The 14,795-nt window shown below is 39.7% G+C and overlaps 1 protein-coding gene across 29 annotated transcripts in view; it reads right to left on the reverse strand.

Moving 5' to 3' along the window:
- Nucleotides 1-14,795, reverse strand: part of nfasca (neurofascin homolog (chicken) a) — a 66,556-nt gene that overhangs the window by 17,519 nt on the left and 34,242 nt on the right. For 17 of the 29 annotated variants that reach the window (XR_001664450.1, XR_001664448.1, XR_001664449.1 and 14 more), the window contains 17 exons: nt 14,437-14,621; nt 14,224-14,355; nt 13,175-13,327; nt 12,609-12,720; nt 12,221-12,387; nt 11,301-11,448; nt 10,155-10,279; nt 9,565-9,609; nt 8,100-8,201; nt 6,796-6,993; nt 6,368-6,438; nt 5,281-5,503; nt 5,076-5,191; nt 4,755-4,965; nt 3,731-3,853; nt 3,254-3,427; nt 837-866 (listed from right to left, as the gene is read on the reverse strand). Coding sequence is in view for 26 of the 29 variants with exons in the window: in XM_016680619.1 (XP_016536105.1) it covers nt 837-866; nt 3,254-3,427; nt 3,731-3,853; nt 4,755-4,965; nt 5,076-5,191; nt 5,281-5,503; nt 6,368-6,438; nt 6,796-6,993; nt 8,100-8,201; nt 9,565-9,609; nt 10,155-10,279; nt 11,301-11,448; nt 12,221-12,387; nt 12,609-12,720; nt 13,175-13,327; nt 14,224-14,355; nt 14,437-14,621 (2,315 nt within the window). In the remaining 3 variants the exon portion in view is untranslated. The remainder of the gene's footprint in view (nt 1-836; nt 867-3,253; nt 3,428-3,730; nt 3,854-4,754; nt 4,966-5,075; nt 5,192-5,280; nt 5,504-6,367; nt 6,439-6,795; nt 6,994-8,099; nt 8,202-9,564; nt 9,610-10,154; nt 10,280-11,300; nt 11,449-12,220; nt 12,388-12,608; nt 12,721-13,174; nt 13,328-14,223; nt 14,356-14,436; nt 14,622-14,795) is intronic. The other 12 variants (XM_016680617.1, XM_016680613.1, XM_016680611.1 and 9 more) reach the window with 3 other exon arrangements.

A 14,795-nucleotide genomic window follows, 5' to 3' on the forward strand; every position in this document is an offset into this window, starting at 1 on the left:
GTTCCTTTGCATCTCAGAGCAAAACGGCAGAGACTGTGATGCAGTCAGGCTGCATCACACAGACGCACCACCTGGTGCCAGTGTTTCAGGAACAGAAGTTTAAAGTAAGCAGAGGCATAAATAGACTTATAAACATTTATGGAGTAGAAGTAATGATAAAAGAGAGCATTATGAAATGCAGCCAAACCATAAAACGCACACCATGCCTGTTAGACCCCTGGGAACACACAGCAGCAGCAGCAGTGGACCGACAGCGGCTTCAAACAAAGTGGAAGGATGATCAGATGGAGACAGGCAGTCACATTATACCTCATCTAATACATCGCAAGTGTGTGTCAAACTCCTTATTAATATGCTTTCAATGAGTATGATGTGCAGATGAACCCCTAGATTGTATTGCTGTTATTTGTGAATTTACCTGTTTGTTACACATATATTATATTATATTGTTATTATTATTACTTCTTTCTTTATTCTTTATCTTGCCAAAATTTGATTTAGACATACATACAGCAATTTCCAAACCTTCAGTGTATGTATGTTAATGTCTTGAACACCAATTTTCTTGTGTGAATATGTGAAGAAATACAGAAAAAACCCTGCCAGCCTGACATAAAGCTTCCTCCTTCCATAACAGAGCCAATCCGTTCTCATGCTGCTGTGAGCAGCTCTGAAAACCAGGTCTGCATGAAGCCACAGTGGGGCAGCAACAGAACCGTCGCTAAGGGCTGTAACAGTGACTGCACTGCTGCTGTTGTTAGATGGACAGATAAAAGCAAAATGTCAGTGTTGGACAGCAATGGTCAATGAGACTGTGCTTTTTGTTCCCCCATTACCTACATCTGTAGCATCAGTAAAGTTTTCTGCCGGTGGAAAGAACAGAGACACAGAAGACACAGGAGAAGAGTGGGTGAGACAGGAAGGAACAAGAAAATAGCACTGTTTCAAACTGAGTCACTGGTATAAACTATAAAGGCACAGAGAAATGGGCTGGAGGACATCTTACCAGCCTAAACACTCGTTGAGCGTGAGGGAGAACAAGACTTTCAGCAGGTAACAGGAAGGCTGGCAAGAGTCATTCTGTTTCATTAGCTGGAGCTTTCAACTTCTCTCAACCTGTGTTTCTATTACAAATGTGCGCAAAACTCTGTTGATGTCCTGCTATTCTCAAAAGAACACAATTTCGCAATAGAATAAATAAATCTGTTTATGCAATGGGTCATTGCAAATCATGGAGGCAACAGATGTAATCTCTGGTATGAGATATATTCATATTTCAGCCATGGCATTATGACACATTGTCAGCCATCAGAGGAGGGGTCTACGTCCTATTCAGGTGTTGGAGTGAGAAGTTCCTTATACTTGTGAGCAGCTGCGTATGTGGCGTCGTTGGGAAATTTTAGTCTGCGATTTCACAGAAGAGTTATGGATTCAACACTTTAAAATGACAAACTCAACTTTTGACAAACTGTTCGATGCTATGAGAGCTCTGGTGGAGCCAGCTGCCAACAAAAAAAATTATGTTCCTGCTGTATATAAACAGTCATGATTCATGATGAGAAAAAAGTGTTTCCATTGAGGTTTTGCAAATTTCAGTATGACCAAACAAAATAACCTCGTCATAGCACAAAAAAATTTGGTAACACTTTATTTGAAGGGGTGCGCACAAGGCTGACGTAATACTGTCATAAACATGATATAACACCAGTCATGAACATGAAGTGTCATTCGGTAAATAATGACACTTTTATTGCAAAATTGGCCATTTTAATGGACTTTTAATGCAACCTTCAGTACAGCTTTGCATTAAAAGTGCCATTATTTACTGAATAACACTTGATGACAACAGTCATAAACATTCATAAAGACTTCTTTATGTTCATAATAGGTGTTATGTCATGTTTATGACAGTGTCATGTCAGTCTGATGCACACCCTTTCAAATAAAGTGCATCCAAAAATGTTATGGAAAAATGTAACTTTTTTTCAAAATTGTCATGTTTCTATTAAGTGCTGTTGTTTTGCTGTTTCGAATTTCCACAATTTCATGATCAGTAGAAGCTCAGCTGCTGCTAAAGGAATATGTTTGAATTTGACAAATTGGTCGCATTTTAAACTAAGGGACAACATTCTTTAGGAAGCACAGGCAGACTGCAATGCTCACGTTGCTAAAAACCCTAACGGTTATTATAAGCTACTGATGCCAGTTTAAAGTTTTAACTGAATAGACATTTTTTCTCTGTTTTAGAATATGTATGAGAAACCATGTATGAGCAGCAGCTGCTCTCTCTCACACAAGGCATACCATTGTCTCTGTTTGCAATGTAATTAATGACACTTTTAACTGCAGACAACCGGAGCTGTGAAACAAAGTTCTTTTGGAGACAGTAAGCTTTCTCCTATCATTGTAAAAAGACAAACGGAAGCTTTCAAATCATTCCCCTTTTGCCATCTATGCTCTCATATAATTAAATTTTCCTTTAAATTTTGCTGAGCTTTCTGGTGCAGTAACAAAGAAAAAGGAAATTTGACTCTGATTCTGAGTTGAACTCTCCTATTAAATGATTAATGAAAATTCAAAGCTCTGGTATTTATTAGCTTAATTCAACAATTTAACTGTCCCTCAGCTTCCCGTGTGTCCAGGTGAGAGCAACATCTGGGCACAGTAGCATGAGTTTAAGTAAGGATTTTTTTGGGGGGTCAACACTTTTTCAGTCACAGTTCTGTTGGTTCTGTATTCATGGTACATCCAGTTAAGAACAAAGATTTTCACACATATTGATAGATTTCAGCTGAAATTAGTCTTTGGATTTTACCAGAATGTTTCTTCTGACTGAGAGGAATGTTGTGTGATTAGGTGTGGCTCAGTCAGAGCCCTGAATGGAGCTAAAGATTAGGGTGATGGCAAGGAGAGCTTCCAAACTGACAGCCTTAGATCTCATGAGTTAATTTGTCAGAATATTCGTGAAAACATGCAGAAAGCTGCTCAGTTATCATGAGAAAAGCTTCGGGGCTGTGACACCAATGAAGATTTTTATATTGATTGTTAAGAAGATTATACTGCTTTTAATTAAATATAAAGAGACATTGAAATCATTTTTGGCTTTATCTGTTATTCTGAATATACTTTATAAATTATATTCTCAGACTGATGAACAGCTGATCTTAACTCCTTCTCTCCTTTTGGCAAAACTTCATCTTTCTTAAAAAATGAAGGGTTTTTTTTTTTTTTTTTTTTTTTTTTGAATGCTCACCTTCATTGGTAAAGAGCGGCGACTCCTCGGCATAGACCTCTCCCATTCCCACCTTGGTGAGCGCTGACAGGCTGAACTTGTAGCGAGCGGACCGGTCCGGCAGGCGCAGGATAAAGTCTGTCATGTTGGGACGGAACGTCTCGAACTGCTGGGGACCCAGTCTGGACCCGTTCACTGGACACAAACACAGAGCATGGTCATGGTTTACTGTGGCATCAGAACTTCTCAGTGTTAGAGGGCAATGACGGCTCCACAGATATGGTGATTGGATTTCATGAATTCTATTACTATCCCACAACCAGTCTTAGTTTTTTTTTTCCTTTGGAGTGAAAATTGTGGGTAAAACAGGAAAGGTCACACCAGCAGTTTGGCAGTAATTCAGTTATTTAAAACAAAGAACTAAAACTAATCAATAATATGTTTTTAAGCCATATTGTTCAGCAATAGTTGGAAGAATCACAAAGTAAATAAAGTCACCTCTCTGGTATACGAGTTGGTATCCAATTAGAATGCCGTTGGGTTCTAATGGTTTGCCCCATTCCAAGTAGAGTGTGTCCAGACTTCTGCGGTTAATCCTGAAGAACCTGGGAGCATCGGGAACTGAAAATATTTCAAGACAGAAGAGAAAAACATGAAAGGAACAGGAGAAAAGAAACAAAGAAACACGGTTAGACCAAATACTGGACATAAAGTTCTACAAGTAATTACTAACAACTAGTGGCTACAACAAATCTCTCAACTTTATACCAGTGTTGTCCAGTCAAAGCCTTTAGGGGGCACTGTGGTTAGTATGACTCAGGATGGTTTGTTTAAAGGAAATGATGTGACTAGTTCTGCATATGTTAAACATATCCATATCCATCTATATACACTATCAATTTTAATTAGATATTTGAATGAGCAAAACTTATAAAACATACAGGACAGAGTGTGCCTTAAATGTCTTTTAACAGTTTTACTAAAATGCATCTAAAACTAAAGACTCTCATGGTTTTAAAAGTAACTCCATCCAAAAATGTGTTCAAGTTCAGATTGAGGATGTTTTATTTTCTGAAAGTAATTACTCTTTTTTTTTTAAATAAAACACAAATATACAATAAAATCATCAAGTTCTAATGTTGTTGACAGGTTAGAGTGATGGAGCGCCCACAGGTGGCGACATCTTCTCCCATCACCCTGAGCAAAGGCATAAACCACAGGGGCATACGCTAAGTCGCAATTACTATGACGATGAAGAAGAAGACAACAGGAAGCGATAGGAGGATGATGGTTTGTTTTTTTGGGACAATGTGCAGCTGGCCCCACCAGAGCTCTCTCAGACTCACACAGTTCATAAAAAGTTCTGTGTCATTCCAACATGTTGAATCCATAGCTCTAATGTAACATCGCAAACACAGCTAGTGTGAATGACAGATATAACCTGAACATACCAACTAAAGGGTTGCATGACTCTCATACGACATTGATGTTAATGATAAAGTGTGGTTCGTTGGGACCTCACCGCCCTCCGCAGTGGTGAATTCCACGTTGTTGCTGGGTAGACTCTCAAAGCGACTGTTAGCCACAACCATGAACATCTTATATTTAGAGTAGGGCACCAAGTCTTTGAGAATCCCGGACGGTTCTGGCACAGTCGTGTAGAATCCAGTGGTCTTCTTCTCCTTGCTCACCACCAGCCCTGGAACCAGACTGGACTCGCGCCAGTAGTACAACTGGGAATTACGAAAGAGAGGACGCATGGGTAAGATGAAAAGTCAGAAAGTAGGGGGTCGGGGGTCTGCAGTGAAGTCAGTTCTCAATTCAAAATGTTCCTCATTCTCACTCTGTACTCCTTGAACTCCCCCTGGACAGAACTCAGATCTACAGGCTTCCAGTGGATGTTTGCTCTGGTGCTGCCAACCTTCGACACCCGCAGCTCAGTGGGTGAATCAGTGGGCTCTGAAAACAGCGCGATATGTTTATTCAGGCGTTTGGTTTTTTTAAACAAAAACTTTTTTTTTCTTAATATTTATTGAATTTATACTCACTGTCTTCTCCAGAATATCCAATGACGATGTTAGACTCGGGTCCTGATCCCAACTCATTCCTGGCCTGGATTTTTATCTCGTAAGGCACATATGTTTCAGTGTGGCGAACGACGTATTTGGTCTCAGACGTGGTCACGTTGGTCCAGTCGTCCCCGGAGTCTTTCCGTCTCCACCACACGTTGTACTGCAGGTTTGGGCCGTTTTTCTCCAGATCGTGCAGAGGCTAGAGAAACAAATCAAGCTTCAAGTTCAAGCTGCCCGCTTTGACGATTTGAAAAGTCTTAATGTGACGTAAAACAATCAAAAAAGAAAAATCAGAAGGAATCTGCAAGGAGGTCAAAAATAATAACAAGGTGAAAAGTTTAAAAGGTTGTGCCAAAAGATTAAGAATTTAAACATTAATATTTAAGGAAAAGGATCGTGACATCCTTTTCGAACATGTCAAGATTACTGTGGTACAAAAATATGTCTTTAGCATTCCTTGTTCTTGTGCATGATTTTATACTACTATCATGTTCGAAATAAAATATAAAAATAAATAAAGTTAACATAAAATATGTTAACTAGACTTAACATATTTAACTAGACTTACAATCAGACTCCAACTACTGTTTAAAATTATTTCTAAACTGCAAGTGGAGAAGCTGGATTGTAATGTTTATGTTTTGGTGCTTCATTAGTCTTGAATCATGCAATGGTTTACGATTTACTCTTTATTATTGTAGATTTATTTTGATAACCAGCACTTGCATGTAGTTTTCATTGCTCAACAGCAGGGGGTCACTGGAGCAATCTAAGTTAAGGCATGCGTTGAATTTTGTAATGTATTTTTTGGCTCTAGTGGCCTGTATTTCACACTAGACTGACAGGGAAGGTGGGTTGTGAGAGAGTGGGGAAGACATGCAGCAAAGGTCAAGGGGCCAGGACTCGAACCCGTGGAGGACGCTCTAACACCTGCGCCACCAACGAGGCTGATTTCCGTTTTTAAAACTGGTTATGATCTTCTTCTTCAAATATTTTTTACTTCCAATCTCTCTGAATGATGAGTGATTTGCTTCCCTGATTCTGTTATTGTGTGGTGCCTTACCTCCCAGGTGAGCTCCATGTTGTCCTTATTGGATCCCCAACCACGTAGGTCTCTGGGGATGGCATCTGGAGCTGAATTTCAAAAAGATGAATAGATTTATATCAAACATGAGCACGTAGATGTTTTCTTGCAATCATTTTTCTAACCTATGTTAATAAAGACTATAGCGCGTGCTCTTGTGTTTCCCATGTTAAGGACTGGCTAACTGTCATCCCAGGCAAACACAATGTTATTGATTACTAGGTGACTTTGATCAAATTACAGTTCTTTACAAATTTTCACCAGGGGTGCCACATGGTACTGTTTATTGAGATCTTTACTAAATAAAGAGCCGTCCCTGTACAGCAAATGAAACATTTTACTAAATTATCGTCTGACTCAAGCCAGAGGCACACACTGAATGTGATTTTAGATTTGATGCTACTTACGTGCTGCAGTGGTTTTGTACCGAGGTGAGGGCTGACTAGGTTGACTCCAACCCACTGAGTTAATGGCAATGACCCTGAACTGATAATTGACATTGGGGGCAAGCTGCAGGATGACGGAGTTGAGGTCTCCAGGGTAAGAGGACAGGTTCTGCCATCTGCCTGGCTCCCAGCGGTTCTCCTCAAACTGGACCAAGAACTCTGCAGAAAGCACAACGGGCTTCAGAACGAAACTATGTAAGGATGACACAGTAATAATTCTTCAAGGCTGTTATACTCCCTGTGTGACAGTAAGCCAAGTACAGCTTGTGCTGAAAATATGGCTTTCATCCATTAAAAGCCTTATTTTGATCTGTGGATCAAAATATTAATCTGTGTATTTCTTGTCAGAGCCTCTTACCTCCAGTGGTCATTGTACGAGAGGCAGGAGTAAGAAGTGCTAGTTCACCATGGTGACATGAGCTGCATTTACATTAACCATAAAATTGCGCAACTTGAAACTACAACATTAAATTTGCTTAATGGAAAAACAGTAATTTAGAAAAAGTTGTTTTTTTTCAATAAAGTATTTTTGAGCTAGGAATGAGTTGGCTTTTCAGTCATATCAAGATAGATGCATTTTGCAAAACTGCACTGTAAGCACTTTATTCGCATCACACTAGTCACGTGATCAACAGACGGATGTTACTACTGGCAGAAACAACAAACAAGACAACAGGAAGTAGTAGGAGAATGATGCTTTGTTTTAGTTTTTTTTCTGACAATGTGCAACTGGCTCCAGCAGAGCACTCAGCTTCACACAGGTCATATAAAAGTTGTGTGTCATTCCAACATGTTGAATCCATAGTTCTTCTTTGAAATCATAGACTACAATTTCCCCAAAACTCCGCATACTAAGCCGAGTAGGTGGAGCTTGCCACTCCAACGACTGAATAAAACCCTGATGTCTCCTCTATTGTCTGATAGATGACGACTGAGTTACGAATATGTCTCATGTTTACATCTGTTGCTGCCTAGATTTTAATCACTTATCACGTGAACAACTATGTGATTCTCATTTCCTTTCTTATTTAATGGAAACACTTCGATTGCAAAGTTGTGTTTTTTCGACATTAGCAAAATATAGACAAAGATCTGCACCAATGTGTAAAGGAAACGCCGTTATTGAGACACAAAAACATACACACTCTCTCACCGCCACAGGCAACTTTTCTACGAAAAGGCAGTTGACCTAACATGAATGCCTTTAGCCAAGAGAGGAAGAATACATCTCAAAAAAAGCACAGGTACACACGGCCAGAGCGTACCTGTGACAGGGCTCCTGCGGTCGTTCCCAGGAATCCAGGTGAGGCGAACACTACGGGCTAACGGGTCTGACAGATCCAGATCTATTGGTGGGTCTGGACGGTCTGCAGAGGAACACAGGATAATACTGCTCATGAGCACACATACAACAACCTTCATTCATGGCATATTGTACACTAGGACTGCCTATACTTGGTTAAATGATCAAAACCTTTAGAAAATAAATAAAACAGAACAAAAACAAAAACCATAAAAGTAATAAAAGATCATAAAATCTTTCTTGTACTCTTTTCAACCAAAGGGCCAAAGAAAAAAAAACTTTCACTGATATTTAATTAATTCTGTTATTCCAACAATTGAAAATGTTATTCTGTTCATCACATCTACAAACATCTGCACATATTATTGGGATTTTATGCGATAGGCCAACACAAACCAAAGTGCATACTTGTAAAGAAAATGTGTTAGAGGCACCAAAAGACACATAGCCTTAGGAACAATGGGATTTACCTTTTTAATTTGTCAGGAAGTCTCTTGAGATAACATTTCTTTTTCAAGGAAATGGAAATGGTGCTCATGAAAGCAGATTCATATCAGATTCAGCATCTGTAGCAAGACTCATTTCCACAGACAATCTTAATCCACTCTGACTGAGTGGACACTTTTGTAAAGATGAACAAGCAACAAGGTAAGTCCCAAAACACATCGTTAGATTATAGCTTTTCACACTAAAATCAGATTTTTAGCTGACACACAGGCTGCAACTCGACCGTCCGTCAGTCCACCAGACTGAACCGAAAATCCTGCCAGAGTAAACACAAACCGGTCGGCCAGTAAACCCAAAAGCTGCTCCAACAACATCACAATTTCACTCTTTCATTTTTTCCGTACTTTTGAGCTCCCATTGTGGATAAGTAGTACACTACTATTTTTTTTCTACAAGTAAAAAAGTTTTGAGTCAGCATTTTCCCCCAAAGCAGATGCATTTTATTTTGCCACCGTGTCTCACTTCCTGTCTGACTCGTGACAGTCTTAGGGAATCGTTGGCAGTCTGCAAGGGTTCATTGACTGTCAGAAGTTGTAACTGCTGCCTACATCATCCGACCTGATGTTCTGTCAGATTGCATGCCAAAACAGATCCGGTGTTTTGGCATGCGAAAACACTAAGTCTTTCGATGTAGAGACACATATGTCACATTATTTTTATATTTATGTAATGCGGTGCCTCGTTTGACTTCTACGTCACAATTCTGTTCTGCTTTGGTCTGACACATAAAAATCCCAATAAAAAAAAAAAGAAAAAAGAAAAAAAAATGTGATTGTAATGTGAGAAAACATAAAACAGGAGGGAAATTTCAAATGCTGCAGGTATAGAGATGGAAGCAAAAACATAAAGTAGATAATAAGGCATCAGGACATAAAAAAAAAAAAACAAACAGAAGAGCTTCCAGCTGAGCCATGTGTTACCTGGAGGTAAGGTACTATAGACTGAGGGGTTGTGGGAGGCGTCCTCTGTGGGTCAGGTGGTGGGGATAAAGGTTAGATTAGTTAGGTTAGTCTACAGCAAAGGAGAACAACAGTTAAAATATAACTTGAGTATCATTACAATTGAATTGTATGTAGCTTCTGATAAAGACATTCATATAATGCAGAGCTTAGAAGATAATTAAATAGATTACCTTCTTTAATTTGCTACATCTCAATGCATGTGTTGTTTTCTTGAAACAAATTGCTATCTAGCTAAATGCCAGGCTGGAACATTTAGTGTTTGCTACAAGTTATTCAAACTAGCTTGCTTCACTACAAACGACATGTTATTATTCCATCATCAAGTTCTTCTTGTATGAAATACACAATGTACTGCTGCTGGTTATGCATATTTTCTTCAGACAATACATCCCATCACTATATGCACAGTGATCTACTCTACATCTATGAGTCTATGTGAAGACACTGAGTTAGCTACATTGTACTAAATGAACATCACTGGTACAGGGAGTTGTGTTTCTGTCAGACCACATCAGTGCTTTGCAGTACCATTCTGTACACTAGTGTACCTGAGACAGTGAGGCGGGCTGAGGCCGAGTCCTGGTCTATCTCAGATTTAACAGTGCAGGTGTAAATTCCCTCATCGTTCTCACTGACAGACGGAATAGTCAGGGACTCTTCATCCTTCTTCAACCTGGAGGACAGAAAACGGATCGGTTGTTAAGTAACATCCAGCAGCGTGTTCATTGAAAATTACGGTAGAGTAGCACAAGACTAAATTGTAGGCCCTCTGCTATTTTCCTTGCATGTGATAGGATTGATTAGTGACGATCTGGGTTACAGTTGCCACTTGGATCAATCGTAGCCCAGCAGTGAACATTTACGTGCCGTTCCGTATACAAAACACAGACGTTGGGGTAATCAAGCTTTTTCTGGTGCCATACCTCAACTGTGGAACCTGCTTCTACTAGATCTTCAATCTGTAACTGAACAGGATCTTTTTAAGTCAACACCAACAACGTTTTTCTATTCAGACCTTTACAAAATTAAAAACGTGACGCCACTTCTAGTTGTGTGTACTTGAGTTTTTCTACTTTCTGCCTTGTTTTAACCTTGTTTTTATTATTTTTTCTTGTATATGTTGATTTTGTCAAGCACTTTGGTCATCAATATTGTGGATGATTAAAGGATTCAATAAATGACTGATTGATGGATCAATCAATAGCTTGGCTGGTTGGTTGGTTGGTTGGTTGGTTGGTTGGTTGGTTGGTTGGTTGGTTGGTTGGTTGGTTGGTTGGTTGGTTGGTTGAATTTGATGCAACCTCCACAATCTGGCAGTTAGAAGGACGGAAAGCCTGCCTACATTAATGACCTTGACCCCACTGAACGCTAGAAAGGTCAACTTTGGTCTGCTGTTTGTTGGTCGCAGTGACCAACACAACCACACTGCTTAGCCGAGAGGGTTTGCCAAGTTTTTTTATGGTCGTAATCCATATATTGAGCTCTGCTTTTCTTCACTAATGAGGGACCATTTAAAGACAATAAACAATTTTTCAGATTTATTGACAAACTGGAGACATTATATTATATATAATATTCAAAAAGTGAAGCTAGGAAAAGTGGAGTGACATGCAGCAAAAATCCCATCCAGGAAGCAAATTTAAATCCAAAATGTTCTGACTCTGGTATAAACTTTAAAAAAGCAGGCATCATACCTCCATCCCAGATCCAGGCGCTCTCCGTCCTTGGACCAGTTCACTGTGGTGGGCAGGCTGGGGTCCGACACCACCTTACAGTGGAAGGTAGCTTTAGAGCCCCTCAAAACTGACTGGTACGTGGGAGCTTGAATTATACGAGTAGGCTCTAAATCAGAGTTAAAATGACAGAAAAAAAAAGTAGAAATAGGCACACTGACAGTCACATAGTACGACATCTAAACAACATGTTTGAGGGACCTCATCAACACATTTCTATATCAAATTCTGTTTTACTAAAAGCCTTTCTCCCACTCGCCCTCCTCTGGCTTCTCTTCGTTCAGGGATCACAAACTAGTTAAAGTGGTTCACTCCTCTTAACACCTTCACCTCCAACAGAAAAGGAATAACATACATCTGAAGAGGAGAGACATGATCAAGTGGTAGAAACAAAGTTCTGAGGAAATAAAATAAAACGATTAATTACAGACATTCCTTCTTATGGCCAACTATTCCTAGATTGCTAATTACCATGTACATAACTCAGATATCGTAAATGTACTTCAACTATCCACTCGGTCAGTTTTAATCACTGTAGATGCTTTTCACTGATGAGTTTAAACTACCAATCTGTCCAAAACTCTTCTCCGTGTCTGTTTTTTTTTTTTTCATTTGAGTTTTGAAAGATGAAGCCATTTTTTTTCCCACCACCTGTTAAACCTCAAATTCCTGATGGTGTCTCGCTTTTCTTCTATTTATCAAAAAAATAATTCCTGATGTCTTCTAATTGTATTAAACGTGGAATGCAAATGGACACACAGGGCATGTCAAGAAAAGGCACTGAAGAGCTTGACTCGCCCCAAACAGCAGGCTATTTGGCACAAGGAAGGAAAATCACTGTTCAAACTATCATGAAAGTTAGTATTTAAGCAATGTCTGACCTTTGACCTCCAGCTGGACCTGGTTCTCAGCGTTGCCCAACATGTTGCTAGCCACACAGGTGTAGATGCCCTCATCCTCCTTTCGAGCGCGTTTTATCTCCAGGGTGCCGTTGATGTAGGCCCGGTACTGACCCCCATCCAGCCCACTGCCCTGGCCATTCTTAAACCTCCAGAGTAAAAGTGAAGGTTAGTTGTGGTTAACAAACAAAAATTCCCTAAAACACATTAATACCAACCAATCCGATATAGTTTTACATTTAAAATAAGAAACATTACAGAGACACAGGACTTACAGCTGATATAACTAAATTGTGCGACGTGTCAGTGACTTGGTAAGTCATTCTACATCGCAGGAGCTGTTAGTTTGAAAAAGCTATGAGATGCTCACCAGCGCAGCTCGGGTAAAGGAGAGCCAAAGAAAGGGCAGTTGAGGAAGGTTCGGTTGTTCATGACGACTTTGATTAACTGATTTTTGGGTCCCAGCATCCGTGGAGCCATGTCTGTAACATGGAAACTAAAGGTAACAACACTGAAACAAGGTCATTGGGACACTTTTTAACTTTTCTAAGAAATGATATCTTGATGTGTTTGGAAGGTTAAACAAACAAACTGGTCCTGATATAAAGCTTTATTGATTTACAGTTTTGTCCCTGTTCCTGGCAGTTTGTGAACATTATGCAGGAGCAGCTGCAGCTTTTGGTCACGTCCACTCAGTTCATAGAATAAAAGAACAATGTTCATTTTACTCAAACATATACTTAAAATCAGATAAACTGATCATTTTAATTACACACATATATGTATAGCTTTACAAACTGCTAAACTAATTCCTTTAACTTATTCTGTTTTTGACCTACATTTTTACACTGTTTTCAAACAGTTCACCTTCAGTTCAGCTAATTTCAGTTCCCACTACTCTGTCTAAACATGGCCGCCTCCCTTCCTGCGTCTCACCGAGAACACTGACGAAGGCGTTGGCCAGCAGGTAGCCGTGCTGGTTGGAGGCGTTGCACTGGTAGACCGCACTGCTTCCGATCTGCACCCCACGGAACAGAATGGTGTCACCGAGAACTTCTCTGTTTGTACTTGTTGGAGTTTCTGTGATCTCTAGAAAAAGAGACACATAAGGAGAAAATGAAGAGAACGAAGTATAAAGATAGATAAAATGACAAAGAAAGGGGAGCATTTTTACAGCTTAAAACTTTCACCAGAACAGATTTTATTCATCCGTTCATCCATGTTTTGTACTTGGCTAATCTATGAGTTGGAACTCATTTTGACTTTCCAATCATGTTGAACAAGAAAGCAGAGCATGGCCTTAAAATACGCCCACAGGTGAGCCTCTAAGTAATGCAAAGATGGCAGTCAACCAATCAGAAGTGTCTCCCACATCCATTGTCCACTGTCCACTGCTTAGACAGATAACTATCATTATGTATGTGAACTCCTGATTTCGAAGACATTAACAAATAAATAAATAAATGTCTTTCTCTCATTATTGTGGAATTTTGCAAATAGAAAATATTTTGATAATTCTAAGAGATTTAAAATACTGGAAGTTTAGATTGGTCAGATTTAACATCATAAAATGAGGACAAAAAGAATTTTCATGTATTTTTGCTTATGTAACACAAACCTTACATCAAGAACTACAACTTCCCAGTAAGAAATATTTTTTGTTATATTTTTAAGATGAGAGGTCACTGAGAACCACGTTATAACTGCAACATGTGTGCCAGACATGAACTTCCCCCTGTTGATTGGGATACAGAACCCACAGAGCCAACAATGGGGACATTTTACTGCATCTCCTTAAATGTCTAAAATAGTGACCAGATTTGTCATGCCACTTGGAGACATCACATAAAAATGATCCCGTCTAGTTAAATGTGGCTCTTCTCAAGACGGATTAAACTAATCGTTGAAAGTCCATTTGCCCCAAATTTAACAAAAGCAACAAGGAGCTAAGGGTAAAACAAAACGAGTCAAAAAAGAAGCCGTACTGTTTATTGGCTCGCCGTTCATAAGCCACTGGATGTTGGGCTTAGGGTTGCCATTGGCTCGACACACCAAGCGGCCATTTTCCTCTGGGGCCAGCACCAGGTTTGTGGGTTTGTCTAACCAGTAAGGAGCAGCTGTGGGGGGAAAGGGAGCCAGTTTAGCCTAATAACACAGGTTCCTTCATTTTGTTACAACAAGCACTGTCTTGTCCTCACCTTTAACTTGGACATTGATGGAATGGCGTATACTGCCCAGACGGTTGTCTGCCATGCAGACATACTCCCCAGCATCCTCCTCTGACACACTGAGAATTTTCAGAGTCTTATTAAAGTTCTGAAACTTCACCTTTTGTGCTGGCAGGTCTCCCCCCCTCTTAAACCACTTGATGGAAGGAGTCGGACTGCGAGGAAAACGGGCGGAGAGAGACACGTGTAAAACTTTGACGTAATAACTCTGTTGGTTGGATTACATCTAATACAGCAAGAAGAAACAAAGTATCCCCCTGAACAACACCAAGATATCTCTCTCTCTCTCTCTCTCTCTCTCTCTCTATATATATATATATATATATATA

The sequence above is a fragment of the Poecilia formosa genome, unplaced genomic scaffold (assembly GCF_000485575.1).
Source record: "Poecilia formosa unplaced genomic scaffold, Poecilia_formosa-5.1.2 Scaffold248, whole genome shotgun sequence".
Lineage (NCBI taxonomy): Eukaryota > Metazoa > Chordata > Actinopteri > Cyprinodontiformes > Poeciliidae > Poecilia > Poecilia formosa.